The 21057-nt window shown below is 35.5% G+C and overlaps 1 protein-coding gene across 3 annotated transcripts in view; it reads left to right on the top strand.

The window, feature by feature from the left end:
• The window catches only part of LOC145694330 (G-protein coupled receptor 143-like), a 55610-nt gene that overhangs the window by 16280 nt on the left and 18273 nt on the right, over nt 1-21057 (top strand). For all 3 annotated transcript variants that reach the window (XM_081770440.1, XM_081770441.1, XM_081770442.1), the window contains exons 3-4: nt 18466-18580; nt 20595-20689. In XM_081770440.1, the coding sequence (XP_081626566.1) occupies nt 18466-18580; nt 20595-20689 (210 nt within the window). The remainder of the gene's footprint in view (nt 1-18465; nt 18581-20594; nt 20690-21057) is intronic.

Here is a 21057-nt window from a genome sequence, read left to right on the forward strand (position 1 = left end):
GTACTTTGAACGTGTCTTTTACTATTTTGTCGTGTGCCCTTTCATAGTGCTTCTTAATACGTTAGTAATTTAAAATCTTCTTTCGTATGTCTTATCACATTGCGTTGTACCATATATATATATATATGTTTAGTTTTGTAGGTGAGGGAAAATTGAACGTAACGCGTCCTCCGATGATGATATCATATCATGATGAGTGCGAATAATCGGTCTGTGCCGATGCGGGAGAACTTTACTCTGGACATACCGCCGGAGTTCGATATTACTATTTATAAAATACTATTTCGTGCTACGTTTGTCTATTTTCGGTTTAGGTAGATATTTACTTTGAACGTGCCATAATTACAGTGCGAAATTAAATGTTCGTGCCTACTTATATATTTGCCTCATCGAACACCAATAGCGTTGGAATGTTTTTTTTTTCAACTTGCCACTCTCAAGGAGAATATGATTACTTATGCGTATCCATCCCTCTAAGTTTAATTAGTTGTAAACAAAGATAATAAGTTAAAAATGATAATAATTCTTTAAAACGCGTTTCAGTAATTGGACCCTGTCGAGTATATGTAGATTTCATTTTTTTTTTTTTTTTTTTTTTCGTCGTTCTCGCTAGACATTTGTAAATATATCACTTTCATTAATAGTAGTGCTTTCATATTAAATGTATTATGCGAAGGATGCATAGGTTAACGTAAAGTAATGCATGATGCTACTCATTTTTTTTATTATTGAAAATGGAGTTGTAGTAGCGATGATATTGCCTATGGCTGCATAATTTGCATGTTGTTTTGATGAACGACAGGAATATGATAAGCGATGAACGCCTAATTAGAAGGGATGGATCGTCAATTCTTTGAGTGATAATGAGTTCTATATGTATTAATGGAATATGTTTGAGAATCTAGATATGTTAAAGCACTATTGCAATATCATTTCATAAAAATGTTGATAAAGTATCTTGGAGATACCACGATGGAGGCAAATGTTTAATAATATTTTTTTTTTCTGTTATGATGTAAATGTTAACAAATGGCACGAATAAACTAATCACGAAAAATTTAACTTTATGATTTCAAATACAATCTATAAACTCGAACTTATACATTTCTCATTGCTAAAATTTTTTTTGTAATATACTAATTAAGCTGAACAATGTTGACTCTTATTCTTGGTTGGCCACAAAACAAGAATCTGGAAACTTCTGATGATAAATAATAACTTTATCGTTGTGTCTTCCTTCTCTTTTGCTAAAGCTAATGCAACCTGAACATTAAATCTAATATAACCTTGATTTTTTTTCCAATACCCTGAGACGGTATTTACTTTAGCGTTAAAACACAATGAATGAAAACGATTTGTTATAATTGGCGATCCAATCCAGGATTTGCCTGATATGTATTCATTAATTTCTCATTCTTTTATGACCGTAATGTCGGTTTGTTATAATTGGCGACCCAACCAGGATTTGCCTGATATGTATTCATTAATTTCTCATTCTTTTATGACCGTAATGTCGGTTTGTTATAATTGGCGACATCAGCTTTAGGATATTTGTTTATTTGATAATTTGTTTTAATTATAAGGATATGTATTAATTCTATAATTATTGTTTTGTGTGCCAAACTGAGATAAGTATGTAAAGTAATGAGTTGATAAAGTAGTGAGTGGATATGACGATGATAAGTTGTTAGACGCGTGACCCAATTAATGCAAAATGAGTGACGAAAGTCTTAGTGTAGATGGTTCTACCGAACATTTCAAATGTTGTGACAATAAGTACAGTTCTAGTGACAGTGTATCCATACGCTGGGAAACGTGTGATCAATGGTTCCACATCCGTTGTTTGAACATTCCTGATGAGGAACAGGAAGTGCTACGTACCACTAACAGTAATTGGGTTTGTTTCGACTGCAAGTTGGATAAGGTGTTAGCTACAGAAATTGAGCAACCCGTTGAGAAACCTGAAACTGAAATTGATGGGGAACCATTACTTAAGACTTTGATTGATATCATTAAAGATTTGAGAACGGAAATGTCCGTCATGAACGGTAAAATGGATGCCGGTAAAAATGACTTGAAATCTGAAATAAACAAGTTAGGTAGTGGCATTGTCACTATTAAAGAGTCTCTCTCCAGTGTACAGTCGGATTTATCCACTGTCAAACGAGAACTGGAACATAAAGCATATAAAATGTCATTTGTAACGTCATGAACATTGACTTCTGAAAAAGAAGTTGAAACTGTAACCGCTAATGATAAACTAGACATTAAAGTTTGGGGGTTATGTACAATTAGTGATATTGAAGACACGGATACACTTTTAGTAAATAATTTGTGCGGTGTATCAGATAAAATAAGTAATAGTTTAGAAAATGACAGGGCTGTATTAGAAGCGCCTGAGTTTAAGTCTCACATAAATGTTACTAAGGATAATTTAAATGATGAGACTGATGATTATTATGATGATGTAAATGTAGATTTAGGTTTAGATTTAGTATGTAGTAGTAGATTTAGTATACGTGTCAGTAAATATTTGGTCAACAAAACCCCAGTAATCTATATATATAAAAGAGAACGTACAATTCTTTGTCCGCTCATCACGCTAATACGGCTGAACCAATTTCTTTCATTTTTGGGGGGTTATTAGGATTTGGACCCTAGATGGTTTTTATCATATCACTTTAATTTTTAATTACCAGTGTCTTGAGATAATTGACCATTCAAGTGTCCATAACGTACAAATCCTTTGTTATTAGTTCATCATAGGTAAAAATAAACGTATTTATATGCAACCCGCATGACCGTGTCACTCGGCGGGTTAACATAAATGACAGGCGATATACAGCGGAAAATAGCTTGAATCTTCTGTTTAAAATTTTTTAATTGATTTGCTTATTTTTACAGACACTTTTACAATATGCCAGCACCGGGATGACCGCAGCGAAGCGGGGCGGGTTAACATAAATGACAGGCGATATACAGCGGAAAATAGCTTGAATCTTCTGTTTAAAATTTTTTAATTGATTTGCTTATTTTTACAGACACTTTTACAATATGCCAGCACCGGGATGACCGCAGCGAAGCGGGGCGGGTTAACATAAATGACAGGCGATATAATGTTAAGATTTACTGCAATCTTCTATGGTTTTTATCATATCACTTGAAAGCGAAAAAGTAAAAATTATCTAAGTAACAAAGTTTATTGCGTTCCGGGGTGACCGCAGCGAAGCGGGGTGAACGCTGCTAGTGCATGATAATGTAAATGATCGCTCTCTTATGTATGTCGGTTATGAAAGAAAGCAGTATGATAGGATAGCGAATGGTAGTCGAGCGAAGACTATAAAGTTTTGTATACGTGATGACGTTGATATTTCTTTCTGCATTGATGACAAAAGAGTAGGTAGATCTCGAAAAGGGAGAAAGGAGATAGGAAAACCTAACTTGATATTATTTATGGATGTTAAAGTAAATAGATCTAAAATGTTTATGTGGTTAGTTGGAAATTGCTCTAGCCAGGGGCGGAGACATATGGTGATTGGAAAATACTGTAGGAAGTGGCCAGAAGCACTCCATAGAATAAGACAGGCAAAGATCTCACCGCCTGTATTAGCTCCTCCTACAACGGAACTTGTAACCTTGAACTTTGTTTTCCTTTTCTTTCGTTGTGCTTTTATTAGTTAAAGTTATACTTTATGATGTTTTATGAATAACGTAGGAGGTAAAATAGATGAATATACACTAACAAAATGGGGATTTAGAATCTTGATTTGTAAACTTCTCTTTTAGTGGCCTTATCTAACTTAAGAACTGAAATTTTGTAAAGGAGTGGCAAGTTGACTCAAGTTCCTTTGATCAGTGGGCATAATAACTTCAGCTTAAAAAAAAAAAAAATAAATAAATAAATTTTCCGGTTCGGCTAAACCCGCGGAATATTTTTTTAAAAGGGATTGTTAGGACTAATTCGGAAGATTCAGAAGTTGTTTACGTACCAGTATAGTATACGGTACCGGAAATAGTTTAACAGTATAAACCTACCTGTTAGTTAATTCCGTTCGGGTCCAATGATCATTCCTCTGTCTTCTTCAAACGTACCACTTCGTTGTATCGCCACATTCTTTTGTCGCAGCAGAATTGATTGATAACAATAACAATAATAACGATAAAGTTTCCCATTTTGTTAGCCATTTCGGTCTTAATTCGTGAAAACAGATTGAGCAGTTGTCATAAAAAGGAAGTGATGGTTGCTCAATTGGAACTTCTCTCCTCAAAACAATATTCTGAATGTAAAATGAATTCGTTTCGAGATGAAGTGAGTTGTACTGTCTTCCTTAAAATTTTATTGACGTATTTTGTTCTGAAGGAAGAAGGCGGAAGTACAGCGAATCGAAATATAAGTAAAATGTATCCTGAACGCAGGAATCGAGCTGAACCTTCTAGATTATAATATTTGGCAGACCTTTTCAAAATTCTTTTCGCTCGGTTAAGAACGACTTGTGCTTTAGTAATTGTACATGTAAAATGCGGTTTCGGGAAAAAGATAGTCTTCCTCTAGCATACCAGTATTTATAGTTAGGAATGAAGGCTGAATTATTGATAAGTTCACTTCTCTTTATAATTTGCTATGCTTTAGTTCTACTTTTGATGAACATTTCATTCATTTAGAACAACTCTTTGAAATTTTAACCTTTGGAAATTTTGCGCTAAATTTCAAGAAATGTCAGTTCGTCAAGTCTGAAATTTTATTTTTGGGACACATTGTGAATGGCCTTCTGAGTTGAAAGAAACAGAATATACCAAACGGCATATTCAGGTCGAACCCCGTTTGTTATCAAAACGGAAACGAAAGTCGCAAAATAATGTGATTGAAATTAAGGAAATGGACTTGGTGATGGTTAAGACCCATTTTCAATCAGACGCCTTTAAGAAGGTCACACATAAGTATATGCCTGTATTCGCAGGGCCTTTTGTTGTGACGAAAGTGCATCACAACTCCGTTTCTTTAAAAGATTTGGAGGGGAGAGAAGTGCCGACTCAAAATTTATCAAATATAAAATTGTTCAATTGCTCTCCAGAAAAGAGAGAAGAGTTATTAAAAGATTTTAAATAGTCATTTAAAAAAAATCAAATAAAAAAATATAAAAAATATAATAAAAAAATAAAAAAAATAAAAATGAAAAAAATTCTTTTTGATGTTTTAAGTAGTAAAAAAAAATTTTTTTCTTAAAGCCGCCGGGAAAAAATGTAACAGACCGACTCTCGGTTGTTTACATTGGGTCCGTATTGTAATGTTTACCGGTTGAAGTCGAAGTTGGTTCCCGCATAGTATTACTGTGCCCAGTTTTGTTACGTGTAAGTTTACACTAATTTAATGTTAATTCGTTTTGTATTGTTAGTATAGGGGATGGCACAAAAGAATACATGTACTCAATCTTGATATGAGTTGCGCACGTAAACATATCCGGAAATTTAATCTAAAAATTTGAGTATTTTTCCCTAAATCTAGTTCTTACCGATTCACTTCAAACCATGTAACCGTTTCTTTACAGTCTATACAGTATTTTAGAACAATTAATATAAGTAACACCCAGTAATACTAAAAAAAAAAATCTACTCAAAATATTTACCCACTGCTTTCCTTGTGCTTAGGCTGTTGTTTATGTCATGGCGGATTTTCTGGTTATTGCCGCAAGAGGGCGTCCGAATCGCTATACGTGAAACTAACAGTTTCAAACATGGCGGTTTAGTAGTAATCATGATTCTCTCGTTACTATAGAAAAAAATAAACAAGTGCCTGAAGAAAGTAACGACTCTTTATAAATTATCAAAATAGGATGTTTGGTAAGTTAGATATTAAAAATAGATATAGAGATTCATGATTTTACGGTTAGGTTCTTGTATCGATATGTATTTGTGGTAAAATTGTGCTAATTATAGTCAAAGATATAATAGTAGAAACCGCGTTTATCGAGGCCTGGCTACGAGTGTATGATGACGCAGTGAATTGGTAGTTCTTCAGTATATAAGAACGATGGTCTAGATCAGCTCCTTAAAACCTTAGAAATTTCGCAACTAAAAGTGCAAATTCGACCTGCAACCTAGTTAAAATTATGATTTAGGATAACCTGGGATATTATTTGGAGGAAATAGATACTGAGGAGTCTGATCGAAGTCAAAATTCAGTAAAACCTTTTTCGGACAAAGACCATCGAGTGTTACCTCCGCCATCATTAGGAATCTAAAATGATGGGTCAGGAGGTATAAATGGTTGAGATTAATCTCGTCGATTTGTGGAGCGACATCCTACTATGGTAGTATGTGGAGCCAACAATCCGGGGATATTAGTATCAACTCTTCACTTAAACAGGTTGGATAGTCTAGCCGAACCTGAGGATTAAACAGGGACTCTGACCAATCCGGGTAACATCAATTTCTTATTTTTTATAAGCAGTATAGAAAAGTTCAACAGATGGCATCTTTAAGAATTAGTATGTGTGACTAAATTGAAGGGCGTTACGCGTCTCTGAACTTATCAATCGTCATCGTCCACTCATATACATAAATTGTATGCCATAAGCATGTATAATCGAATTATTAAATATTATGTGTGTCTCTATGTGAATTTGAAAATGTGTATGTTGATATTAGGGTGATACTTTACTTTGGACACACCTTTCGATAGCGATGTACCTTGAAATTTTAAATGTTTAGGTTAGGTAGGGTTATGCTAAACATATTGCTGAATTATGTCCTATGATGGCGTTTACTTTGCGAAACATTTGTTGTAGGTTAGGTTAGATCTAAATTGTAAATGTATGACCATAATATTTATGTAGGTTAGGTTAGGAGATTTGATTTCTTTATCCGTGCTTCTAAATTTAATATGTGCCTTTTATATATCGCAATGTGATCTATGTTATTTTGTTAGGAAAACCTTTATTATGAACGCACCTATGAATATTTCGTATCTGAGAATTTAAGTGTTTGGTAATCCTTGTCATTTGATTTAAGATTGCTCCGTGATGTATGTCAGTTGTAAACATTATGATGAAATTTCTTTGAGAGTGCTCTAATATATTAATGTGTCCTTTTAGTAGTAGTCGTGATACATGCGTGTAGGTTAGGAAAAGGGAAAATTTCTATTTCTTACGTATAGAGCCGGTAACAATTGTGATTTGAGCGTGCTTTCCTATATTTTGTCGTGTGTCCCTCTGGTATTAATTTGTGATGTATTTTGTATACGTGCTTGCCGTATTTTGTCGTGTGCTCTATGATACTATCTTGTGATACATTTTCATATAGTTAATACGTGTAAGGTCGGTAAAATTGTACTTTGAACGTGTCTTTTACTATTTTGTCGTGTGCCCTTTCATAGTGCTTCTTAATACGTTAGTAATTTAAAATCTTCTTTCGTATGTCTTATCACATTGCGTTGTACCATATATATATATGTTTAGTTTTGTAGGTGAGGGAAAATTGAACGTAACGCGTCCTCCGATGATGATATCATATCATGATGAGTGCGAATAATCGGTCTGTGCCGATGCGGGAGAACTTTACTCTGGACATACCGCCGGAGTTCGATATTACTATTTATAAAATATTATTTCGTGCTACGTTTGTCTATTTTCGGTTTAGGTAGATATTTACTTTGAACGTGCCATAATTACAGTGCGAAATTAAATGTTCGTGCCTACTTATATATTTGCCTCGTCGAACACCAATAGCGTTGGAATGTTTTTTTTCAACTTGCCACTCTCAAGGAGAATATGATTACTTATGCGTATCCATCCCTCTAAGTTTAATTAGTTGTAAACAAAGATAATAAGTTAAAAATGATAATAATTCTTTAAAACGCGTTTCAGTAATTGGACCCTGTCGAGTATATGTAGATTTCATTTTTTTTTTTTTTTTTCGTCGTTCTCGCTAGACATTTGTAAATATATCACTTTCATTAATAGTAGTGCTTTCATATTAAATGTATTATGCGAAGGATGCATAGGTTAACGTAAAGTAATGCATGATGCTACTCATTTTTTTTTTTTTATTATTGAAAATGGAGTTGTAGTAGCGATGATATTGCCTATGGCTGCATAATTTGCATGTTGTTTTGATGAACGACAGGAATATGATAAGCGATGAACGCCTAATTAGAAGGGATGGATCGTCAATTCTTTGAGTGATAATGAGTTCTATATGTATTAATGGAATATGTTTGAGAATCTAGATATGTTAAAGCACTATTGCAATATCATTTCATAAAAATGTTGATAAAGTATCTTGGAGATACCACGATGGAGGCAAATGTTTAATAATATTTTTTTTTTTTCTGTTATGATGTAAATGTTCACAAATGGCACGAATAAACTAATCACGAAAAATTTAACTTTATGATTTCAAATACAATCTATAAACTCGAACTTATACATTTCTCATTGCTAAAATTTTTTTTGTAATATACTAATTAAGCTGAACAATGTTGACTCTTATTCTTGGTTGGCCACAAAACAAGAATCTGGAAACTTCTGATGATAAATAATAACTTTATCGTTGTGTCTTCCTTCTCTTTTCCTAAAGCAAATACAACCTGAACATTAAATCTAATATAACCTTGATTTTTTTTTCCAATACCCTGAGACGGTATTTACTTTAGCGTTAAAACACAATGAATGAAAACGATTTGTTATAATTGGCGATCCAATCCAGGATTGGCCTGATATGTATTCATTAATTTCTCATTCTTTTATGACCGTAATGTCGGTTTGTTATATCCTGTAATACATAGAAAAAGTACCGCTTTGCAGAAAAGAACATCAGTTTTCGAAGACATTTTAATTTTGCACAGAATCTTCCTTTCAGGGACTTGTTAAGCACTAATATGGCAGCCATATGTAACAAGATATTTATAATCAATATGTGCGTCAGTAATAGGAGTATATATGTGTACGCTTAGAACAACAATAGATAATTTGTTATTTAAAGTACAGAAATTTATTAACAATCTGTTTCAGTTATTACTGACAATGAATGATATACTTTTTAGAAATTCTTTTATCTCGGTTTTTTCGAAAACTACTCATGAGAATTTACACATGCATATATCGTTTTGTTTAGCTCAATAAAACTATCGGCCCATCACATATTCACTGTTGGTATAGATGATGATACTCGAGCTTATTTTACTACAGTCACAGTAATCAGGGTCCATGGCATTTAGGCGCAGACGTTTAGGAGCGGCCTTTTGGGCGCAAAATCTTTTATCCAAATGGGTTTACCTACCTATATGTGTCATAGTGAAATTCATAAGTAGAGCCTGGATGTTTAGGCATTGGAAATTTTGAAACACTTCCACAAATAATTTTGCAGACACTAAAAAAATAACATCTTTAACACAGCAAAGTTTCTGCACGTCATACACAACTTACGTCTACCAGTTGAAAAGAAATTGGAAGAAACTGCAGCAGACTTTCGACTATCCGGGTCGCGATATTCGTACTCCGTACTATGTGGTTTAGTTTTAAAAGAATTTTTCTTTTTAATAAAATAAGGCATGTAATAAACAAATGTAATTTGTGTAAAAAAACGCACTTTTTCGTTAATGTTTAGCTATTTTAAACTTCTAACTATATATTTATACTGCACTGTGTATTTGATTTTTTGAGGGGGCGCGGTGGCTCAGTGGCAGAGCATTCACCTCCGGTGCTTGGGGTCCCTAATTCGATCCCACCTCGCGCCGTGTGGACTTTGTGGTGGACAAACATCGTACTCGTGGGTTTTCTCGGGGTTCTCCCGTTTCCTCCCACTTTCTTCATTCCACCATTTCATTCATCTCACATCATCACTGCCTCCTTTAGCCTAACCGGCATAACCGTGGGACGTAAAACATAAGATTTCATTTGATTTTTTTTATTTATTTTTTGAGTCAGACATCATAGTATTTATCTAAAATGTGTACAGTACTCTACATATTTTCATTTCTGCACTTTCATTTTCTATAATAAATTATTAAGAATAACAGTATTATTTCTAATAAAGATGTGGAATCTGTATGATAGAATTTTCAATGACTATAGTCAAGAACGAACACCACGTCGGAGTAGCTCATCGTAGACTGCAGTCGGAGCTTTAAATCTGCCATCCGCCGATTTGACGCTTTTTTCGATGCACTTAGGAGGACAGAAAAAAGTGGGACTTAGTATACGAGGCAGTGCTTTGAAGACAAAAGTCGCTCGAGAAAAGAAGAAAATATATTCAGGCAGGTGAAAGAATTTGCCGTATTGTACAGAATTTTGAAACTGTTGACGTTGTAGAATACTTTCGAGGTTTGGCCCATAATTCCGTCATAGAATGATAATGTCATGATAAATGTAACGTAAGACAAAAAGAAATTATTCAATATCTATATTATATTTCACTGTTGTTTCCTTTCCAATTATTTCTGTTGCAAATATAGTAATAAACAGTAATACAATGTTATGAATAGCTATGAAGTTATGAATATCCAAAATGCCTATTCCTTTAAGTTAGAGATGATATAAAGGTAACTTCACTGAAGTTTATTTTGGGGTGTCATAGGATCCCTACAGCAAATTTTATTTCGGTCCAATACAGATTCATCCTTAAGAAAAAATCTGCGAATCTCCAATTTTGCTGAAATTAGGATATATTATTCTAGAAACAAACTAATTAGACTCATATATATATATATATATATATATATATATATATATATTCGTTCTGCGTTATACAAAAATTTACTAAAACTAAATCAAGCATTTAATGCAACTGAGACTTTCAGTGATTGTTTACCATAGGACATACTATAATGTAACGAAAATTTAGTTTTTGAAGGATTTTTTTTTAAAAAGAAAATTGGGATAAAATTTCACCTTTATGAATATTTTAAGTTGTGCAGTTATTTGTTTATCTTTGTGGTATTAGTGCTTATTTTCGAATCTTTAAATCATAGACATCCGGTTTTCTGATATGAAATACATTATAAGCCATTTAAGTAATTGACCTATTCAGATATACGGCTTTGCGCCCAATGTCTCGCACTTAAACGTCTGCGCCCAAATGGCCGTGCCCAAACGTCCTGCTCCGCAATAATCATTGCTGTCCGAACAGGAATCAAGGTATTCAGATGAATTGCTACTCTTCATGGTGCACAAATAACTTATTCCCCATCGATTTTATGAAACCTGGGATTCATTTTCCTATTCACTATAGGAGGCCTTACTGGAGCCACATTAACATTTCTAGACATTATCCTTCATAACACTTATATTATGTACTATCTATGGGAGCTGTATTTGCTATCATAGCAGGTAATATCCACTGATTTCCTTTATTTAGAGGAACAACAATAAATCCAACATGACTGAAAATTCAATTCTTAGCAATATGTATAGGAGTAAACATAATATTCTTTCCTCAACACGTCCTAGGCCTAAGAGGTATACGTCGCCGATACTCAAACTATCCCGTCGCCTACACTACATGAAATATAGTATCAAGTGTAGGTTCATTCCGTTCCTTCGTCGCCGTCTTAGGACTCGTAATTATTATATGAGAAGCCTTTGCTAGTGCTTGCCCTGTGATCTTCAAACCAGCAAACAACATCCTTGGAGTGATTCCAAAATTTACCACCCACAGAACATAGCTATGCAGAACTTCCTCTACTAACGAACTTCTAAAATGGCAGATAAGTGCATTGGGCCTAAGTCCCAAATATAAGATAACATTCCTCTTTCTTGGAAATGGCCATCTGAAATCAACTAGGTCTTCAAGACGCTGCATCATCAATCATAGAATAAATAGTAGTCTTTTATGATCACACTATACTCATCGTGACTATAATTACAGTACTTGTAGGATATTTATTAGCGTTCCTCCTACCAAATACATTTATTAACCGTAACTTACTAGAAGGTCAAACGTTAAAAGCCATCTGAACAATCTTGCCCGCTATAACATTAATTTTCATTGTCTTGCCACACTTCGACTTGTACACCTTCTAGACGAAATCCATCAACCAGCTATTTCTCTTAAAACCATTGGGCACCAATGATATTGAAGCTACGAATATTCTGACTTCTCTCTAACAGAATTTGACTCTTATATAATCCCTGTTAATGAAATAAATCCTAATTCATTCCGTCCACTAGACGTAGATAACCGTATTGTATTACCTATTAACATTAACATCCGTATCCAAGTTACCGCTGCAGACGTCCTCCACTCATGAGCTATACCAGCATTTAGTATTAAAGCAGATGCTACACCAGGACGTCTGAACCAAGTAGCTGCCAATGTCAGTCGCACAGGCCTATTCTTTGGTCAATGTTCATAGATTTCTGGAGCAAATCACAGATTTATGCCAATTGTTGTCGAAGCCTGCCTCATCCAGTATCAATTAACTGAATAACAAAAATAATACAAGAACTTCCATTGGATGGCTGAAAGTAAGTAATGGTCTCTTAAACTAAGAGATACTAAAATAATTACTTCCAGTGGGAAAAATTAGTTAACTTATAACATAAGTATGTCAAGCTTAAGTCATTATTTGATAGTATTTTTCTGTTCCTCAAATATCTCCTCTAAAATGCCTCATATTATTCTTCATATTTTCCTTATGCTACCTTCTATTTGTATCCATTATATACTGTAATTCAGATACTCCCCAGCCCTCTATAGACAGTGCTGATATTAGGAAAAAAAAAAAAACCGATTATAAACTGAAAATGATTAACAAATCTTTTCTCAACCTTTGACCCCTCTACTTCAATTATAAGTATATCATTTAACTGAAAAATGAAATGAAATCTTTGAGTTTTACATCCCACGATTATGCCGGTTAGGCTAAAGGAGACGGTGATCATGAGTGATGAATGAAATGATGGACTGAAGAAAGTGAGGGGAAACGGGAGAACCCCGAGCAAACCCACGCACACGGTGTTTGTCCACCACAAGGTTCATTTGGCGAGGGCTGGGATCGAACCCGGGACCCCAAGCACCAGAAGTGAACGCTCTACCACTGATCCATCGCGGCCCCTTATCATTTAACTGACTTAGAATAGTAATTGGCTTATCAATTATTCCTACAGCATTCTGGTTCCTCCCAGAACGACCAAATATCCTATGAAATAAAATTACCCTGAAGCTTCATAAGGAATTCAAAACCATTCTTGGTCCTATTAGCCACCAAGGAAGAACTTCTTATTTATTTCCCTATTTTTTTTTTATTTTTTTATTTAACTTCATGGGCCTATTCCCCCAAGTATTTACTTGTTCTAGTCATTTAACCTTTACACTAACCTCAGCACTTCCTCTTTGATTAAGCTTCATAATTTATGACTGAGTCAATCACACCAATCTATTTGCGCACCTTGTTCCTTCTAGAACCCCAGCTCATCTTATACCCTTCATAGTGTGTATTGAAATAATTAGCAATATCATCCGGCTGGGCACCCTAGCCGTTCGATTAATAGCAAATATAATTGCAGGTCATTTCCTTCTAAGAGTACTAGGCAATATAGCACCCTCCTTTATTAATAATTGGACAAATCACTTTACTAATGTTAGAATCTCTTGTTGCAGTAATTCAATCCTACGTATTTGCAGTTTTAGTCACATTATATTCAAGAGAAGTTACCTATGTCAGCATCACAAAACCACCCTTGCCACCCAGTTAATGAAAGTCCTTGACCCCTCACTGGAGTCCTAAGAGCCTTAATTACAGCTACAGGCCTTACTAAATGATTTCATCAATACGACCCCCTCTATATTTTTCCTCGGTATAGTAATTATATTACTAACCACAATTCAATGATGACGAGACTTAACTCGAGAAGGAAAGTGTTAAGGACTACATACCATTCAAGTAACATTAGGCCTTCGGTGAGATATAATTCTATTTATTATCTCCGAAGTATTCTTCTTTATTTCATTCTTCTGAGTTTTTTTTTTTTTTTTTTTTTCCACGGTAGTCTAGCACCAACAGTAGAAATTGGTTCATTCTGACCACATGTCTAAATATGAGTATGTCTCTCGCATTTGGACTTTTTTTTTTTTTTTTTTTTTTTTTACTTACTTTACTTGTTAAATTCTAATAATATTTTGAAGTTTGAAAGTAAAGATACAATGAACAAAATACAAAACTTTACATAATGCAAAATCACGAATTGAAAGAATTATTTTTTGAATCTCTCTGCGTACTTTCAAAAATCCAAAAATAAATCTAAATGAATCGTAAGAAACATTCCCACATTGCATTGAGAAATAATTATATGTGTATGTGTATGCAGATAGTTACCAAAATAATGAAAACATCTGAGTAGCATGCAAGAGGTGATAACACTGATAATGCATGTGCAGCGTCTGGTTATACTACATTAGATAGGGTAGAACGAATGAGTATGTTGCCTCTGTTAAGTTTCAAAGAGACAATTGTGTGAGCGCGGTACGAGGGGTAGTCAGAAAGTAATGTTACAAAGCCTGAAGTGAAATACATACATTAGGTTAGTTTTCGACATAGTCTCCATATCGGTTAAGGCACTTGTCGCATCGTGGGATGAGTTTGAACATTCCCTCCTCGTTAAAATTATGTCCTTGCGTGTTCAGCCACTTTGTCACTTCGTCGTCTGAAGCGAAGCGAAGGCCTCCTAGGTGTTCATTCAAGTGCGGGAACTGGTAAAAGTCGTTTGGAGCAAGGTCCGGGCTGTAGGGAGGGTGGTCTATGGTGTCCCAGCGAAATTGCTTCAAAAACGTGGTGGTCTTCTGAGCTGTGCCCCTCATTGGTGACTTTTCTCTACTAGCCGCAGTTTCAACATAATCCTCCGACATGCTGACGAGACATGATAGTTTCTCCGTAAACCACTACCAGCTGGCGGTGAATCTCAGCCGCGGTTATATTGTTTCTTCCACAAAACATCGAAAACTGAGCGGACTTCTACGTGAGACCAGTTTTCCAAACGAGTCGCCATTTGTGTTGCAACTAGCGGCGTAGGTGTCAGGTAGCTTAAACTGCACAGTTTGCAAACTCCATGTATTAGAATTACCACCCACTCCTCATTCCTCTATAACAGACGAAACTCCATATGTATAACTCTATATCAGCCTTGTAACCTTAGTTTCTGATCCTTCTTCGTATCTAAGATGATGTGACTTGAGGAAGGTGATGGCCTACAGAACTCTTAGCAAAACAACATTGTCGAGCAGTAATACAGGAAGAAGGAGACTCATTACCAGTAAGGGTAGGAACGGAATGGAACGTTTTAGGTGTCCTTCCATACAACCTTTTATGACCCCACTGAGAACTACAGTTAATTTCACCCTGTTCCAAAGTTACATGGAATCATCTGGCTTGCCTCTGAGAACTACAGTTAATTTCACCCTGTTCCAAAGTTACATGGAATCATCTGGCTTGCCTCATGTTCCATATTTGTCTAAACTAAGACATTTTTAGCAACGATGTCTACTGAACAATATGTCGAGAACAATGCGGCTTTGTTTGTTATCCAAAGCAAAGCAAAAACTTCGAAATAAATTGATATTTTATGTTTCAGATCAAATAAGTAAAACTACACAAATTACAACACTTAGATAACAACTTTTTGACACTGGTATCAAAGACGAGTTGCTGTTTTAACTTTTAATATACTAATGATAAATTTAGTAAGTTCTGATAATTATATTACTATCTCGTTTCGAATCGAGTGTGATGAAATTGAGAGTAAGCTATAAAGAACTGAATCGGACGACACCTAAATATCCCTACCCTTCTTCCTTAGTGACCCTGATCGTCAAACTTTGAAGAAGATGTCACCAAGGATCTTAAAGCAAATGCGGAAAAAGTGGCTGCGGAACTTAATCAAGATCTAGCACCTATTCCGTTAATTACACTCCATCGCGAGTTGCGTATCCTGAACATCCGCGGTAAGGTTGCAATTTTTAAACCACTCATCATCGTTAACAAAATTCTGTCACAAAGAAAATGATGCTGAGATCATACAAATCGGATTACCGATGATTGGAAACACGTAATATGATCTGATGAGTCATCTTTCCAGTGTTTTTCAAGCAGACCTTTTTTTGTGTATCATTGATGCCGGAAGAACTGCCTCCTCCCCAGAGCCTTTCTATTTAAGTGTACCCTCGGAAAATATGTGAAACATACTTCCCCCCTCCCTGCAAATCTCTTGAGGAAACTTTCCCTTTGCTTAGAGGAAAGAAGTGAAAGACCTCGGTCGTGTTGCCAATTTATCATTCAGTTGTTCGGTTTTGGTGAGTAAAGATCGTACGCTACTTATAATAAAGAACAAGACAGTGCACAGCGAAGCCCGTGAAATAATACGGAATGTTTCAATGTGGCAACCCTGTCCGGATCCAACTATTGAAGGATCTTGGCCAAAGCAACTTGTCCCTCTTTCGAGGGAGGTACGGGAAAACACACATCGACAGCAGTGTCAGTCGGGTCACACTTGAAAGAGAAAGGGTTTACCATGACTGGTGCTCTGTGATTATACGGACATCTCAGGTGGGCGCGTGCATCATGTTGTCCAGATATTGCTTGCAGCCAATTCACGTTACTGGAGCTGCAGAAACTTAGTTTCATGAATATCGAGATGAAATGTATTTTCTTGATCCGCTAATTCCCAGAGCTCAACTTTATTCAAGATATGTTCTCAACTTTATCGAGTTCTGAAGTTGAAGACTCCGAAGCAGATGTCCTCCTCCATCCTCGCTGACGGACCATTCATGACTTACAGGCCTCCATCCTACCACGAATAAAGCCTCTTCTGCGAACTGATGACACATATATTCATACTTATACACGTTTCTTCACTTCAGATTACTGGGATCAACATTAACATTTATTTAATTACTTTTAATACCGTAGGGTGTTTTTAAAATTTCAGTTGGATCTCCAGGTAGGCTAGGCGACCTAATCCTTAAAATTTCTCTACTGAAAATTCAAGGAAAGTTAAAATATTTCAGAAAATTTTTACCTTTCTCTAGAACGAGGAGTACTCTTTCTGTGTAGTTTAAAGTAAAAGGTCTTTCTTTATACTGGAGTTCTAATCAATATTTCTAGATATTTCTACGTAAAATCAGAGCTAAGTCAATTAGATTTTTAATGCTGTAGCTGACACTGCATTTTTATAAATAGTTGGTAATAAAAGTTATGTTTAAATGTATTCATGTTCTGTTCTAGACTCATAAATTTAAACTTTTTCCCAAACAGTGTATCTCAAGCTCAAGCTTAGTAAATGAATGTGAAACTTTCGTAAACAAAGCATCGTGTCGATTCATAGAAAGAGCTTTCTTTAACATTTTTGTAAAAGTAATTAACTCAGTAGTATTAAAACAATGGAAAAGTCATTGCTTTTTTTTTTTTTTTTTCATATGGAGTTGATTAGCTTGGAATCACCGACTTAGGATTAGATTTCTAGGCTGTCGGCATCTAAGGCAATTTAGCGCATCACGTATATGAGGGATGACGTCTCTAGGTGAGCACACTATCCGAGGAAAGGGAAGAAAGGAAGCAGCCTGGGACCATTATGTTAGGTACCATCCCGGCATTTGCCTCGTGTGAATGAGGGAAACCCAGGAAAATCCTCACTCAAGATGGCTGGCTGTTATACTACGTTCGCTTTCCTGATATACAGTTTCAGAAACTCAAAGGCTCGGTCCCTTTCCTCCAAAAACCACAAAACTGCACCCAAATAACGACAACGAACAACCCTCCCGCTAGTAAAACTCATCCGTCAATGCTTGTAGGACGTTGCCTATATCTTTCCAAATTGTCAAGAAAGGGTTCTGATGGTCAGTGACTATTTTTTTCTTTTCTTTTTTCTTTTCTTTTTCTTTTTATCAATTCTTTTTAAAATCCTTTTCACAACACACTTTTATTTTACTTCCCGTAACTCAAATATAGTAAACGTGTTTGCCGCGAAACTAATGCAATATAACACAACAAGCATAAATGTTTTCCCTGACCTATTACCTTTTAATGCAGTGGTTTAAAAAAAAAACTCAAGAAATAACAAAAAGGAAAATTTGGCAACAACAGAACTGTCACTCTCACCGACTTTCCTTCGATCAGCCATAAATAAGCCCCCATACTGAGTTTGATGACATCCTCCACCACCCATGGTATGTCGGCATCGGACAGGAACTGTATACGAGGATAGCGTACGTACTATACAATTTTTCGACCGAGTGTCCCCACTGGGAATCGAACCTGGGACTACTCACCAAAGTCGAAAGCATTAGCATCTACACCACGCGGGGCCCGAAAAAAAGTTACCGACTTGTTTCCTTCATTTAAGGACAAATAATAATTAGGCGAGTGAATCAGTTTAAAGTATTTCTTTGTGAAATTCTTAGCCTGCTCTCAACCATATATGACATATGGCTGCTTCATTTTTCTTTATATATTTTAAGTTATTTTTTTCTCTTCCACAGATTCTTCCGAGACAAACTAGTCAAATAAGTGTCCGACGCCCCTCTACCAGTTCGGCTTCTCGCAGTAGAAAGGTGATCGTGTGTCTGGCTGTTGCTGATCTTTTTGCAGCTTCAGGTAACAACATTTTGTCTAGTCAAAATAATGTAATTTACAGTAGAGTATTGATAATTCAAAGTGGATGGGACCGACTAAAACAGAAGTCTTTATTATTTTGAATTTCACAATTTTTTTTACAACTACACAATCTAATTTAAATAAAATAAAGAGTTTCTTTGTCTGTGTGTCTGTCTGTCTGTGGGCGGCTTGGGGACCAGACGAGTGGACCGAGAGTTACCAAATTTGGATCACATGTATCTTGGTCTAGGCTCCAGACCAAGACGAAGCATTTTTTTTTTCCAAATTTCGAACCAGGGAAGTCTCAGGAGTGGCGTTTACCGGAACATGTAAAAGTAGTAGAAAATGACAGATATTAGTATCGAATTCATAGTTTTCGCGGTCGCTGAGATCAATGGTGAAACTCCGATCGCATTATCTTTCAAATTCACTCCATTCAGCTGCGGGCCGAGGGTCACGGGGAGGGGATACCGAGACATGTAAAAATAATCCAAAATGACCGATATTTGTGTCAAATCTATAGTTTTCGCGGTCGCTGAGATGAATGATGATACCCCCACAGGTGCTGACTTCCAAACACAGCCTCTATGCGAAGAATGGGTATATTCAGCTAGTAGTATATATAAGCTACAGTATTTATTTTAAAACCTATTTATTATTGCAACTTATGCAACATTAACTCCTTATTAAAAATGAGCAGACCCATATCCCAGCGTTTCTAAGAATTCCTGTTTTAAGAAGGGATGTTTTCTGTAATTTCTTTCTTCACATTGAAAGCGGTGTTACTGGTTTGTTGGTGATCACATCACAGGGAAACAGTTCAGCAGTTTGAAATTAATTTTAGAACACAGTCAGTACCTACCTTGAGCTGGATTTTTAATATGTTACTTTAATTAAAAGGCAGATCCAAAGGGTTCAGAAGGAATTCATTTTTTTTTTTTTTTTTTTAATACAGTATCTCAAAAACCATTCAAGTTAGGAAGACGAAACTCGGTATGTATTAACTCCTCATTAAAAACAAATAGAGTTAGTACTTTCCACAACTCGGAAGCTTATCATGGCACTTCGATTATTGGACGTAATCTAAGAGGGGTAGGGAGCCGCAATGGCTCAGTGGTAAAGCGTTCACCTCTGGTGCGTGCGGTCCTTGGTTCGATCCCAGCTTGCGCCATGTGAACTTTGTGGTGGACAAACAGTGTGTGCGTGAGTTTTCTCGGGGTTCTCCTGCTTCCTTCTACTTTCTTCATTCCACTATTTCATTCGTTTCACATCATCATCGTCTTCTTTAGCCTAGCCGGCGAAACAGTGAGAGGTAAAACTTAAAGGTTCCATTTCATTTTTCTAAGGGGTAGGGATTCAAAATTTCTGCATAAAAATATGGTATATTTTGTGTTCTTATTATTACTTTCAGTAAAATGGATATCCTAAGGCGAGTTTAAATATTTTCCATAAACTATTCTCCCCGTGCGAAGGACGGGCTGTATATATATATATATATATATATATATATATATATATATATATATATATATATATATATATATATATATATATACATGTATGTATGTATGTTATTGGTAGTGTCTTTTAAAAATTTATTTCATAACTTATAACACAAAACTTGGTTCCAAGGTAATTTTCTAAATTTCGTATTAATTGATTTATAATTGTTATTTTTAATGGTCGAAGTGAAATAGTATACAGCGGTGTACCGTACTGGCTTGGGTTTTATAGAGTTAAAAGCATACCGGTACTGTAAAAAATAACATACTGTTACATAACCCATGAGTATACAAATGTTTAGTTGATACAAACACCGTTTAAGATATAGTCTTAAAACATTTTGTTATTGGTATACTAAACAAAACCGTGGAGGAAGATTTCCACTTCCAACAGTGGTAAGTTCTAATTACTTATTTATTTCTTTTTCATTCATTAATTCTTTGTATAGGTACATTTATTCGAAATGATTTAAATTTCCTTCGAAATGAATCATTGGTTCTTATGTTGACAGGTGTCCTGGTCCGCTCGTGTGTGTGGCTTTCCAATAACAAAATGATGGATATCGATGACAGTCACTCGAGTATTGTGTTCTGTGCAGTCTCATCAGTAAGTACAAGTGTTAACTACAGGGAATCATTCTTTAGATAATAGCATTATTTCTTATGTCGTTGTTGTCTCTAATTCGGCTTCCTACTGGGTCTGAGAGTGTATGAGGCCTGTCCAATGGCTTTCTCCTTCTTTCCCATCCATTCCTTTATTCTTCCTCGTGGCTCTTTTCCTGTAATGAGGTTCTGGTCCACTCATCATAACTTAGCTAGGTGTGGCCAGTTCCTTTCTCCCCTGTTCAAAGAGGGATGGGAAATTTACAATAATGAGTTGAAGTAAATAAACGGCGTATACAAGAACTTCGTAGCATATGTAGTTGTTTGTATAGATTTCTCCTATATAAAGGTGGTTGACTTCCTACAGTGTCA

This window comes from Thermobia domestica, chromosome 9 (genome assembly GCF_964235325.1).
Source record: "Thermobia domestica chromosome 9, izTheDome1.hap1.1, whole genome shotgun sequence".
Lineage (NCBI taxonomy): Eukaryota > Metazoa > Arthropoda > Insecta > Zygentoma > Lepismatidae > Thermobia > Thermobia domestica.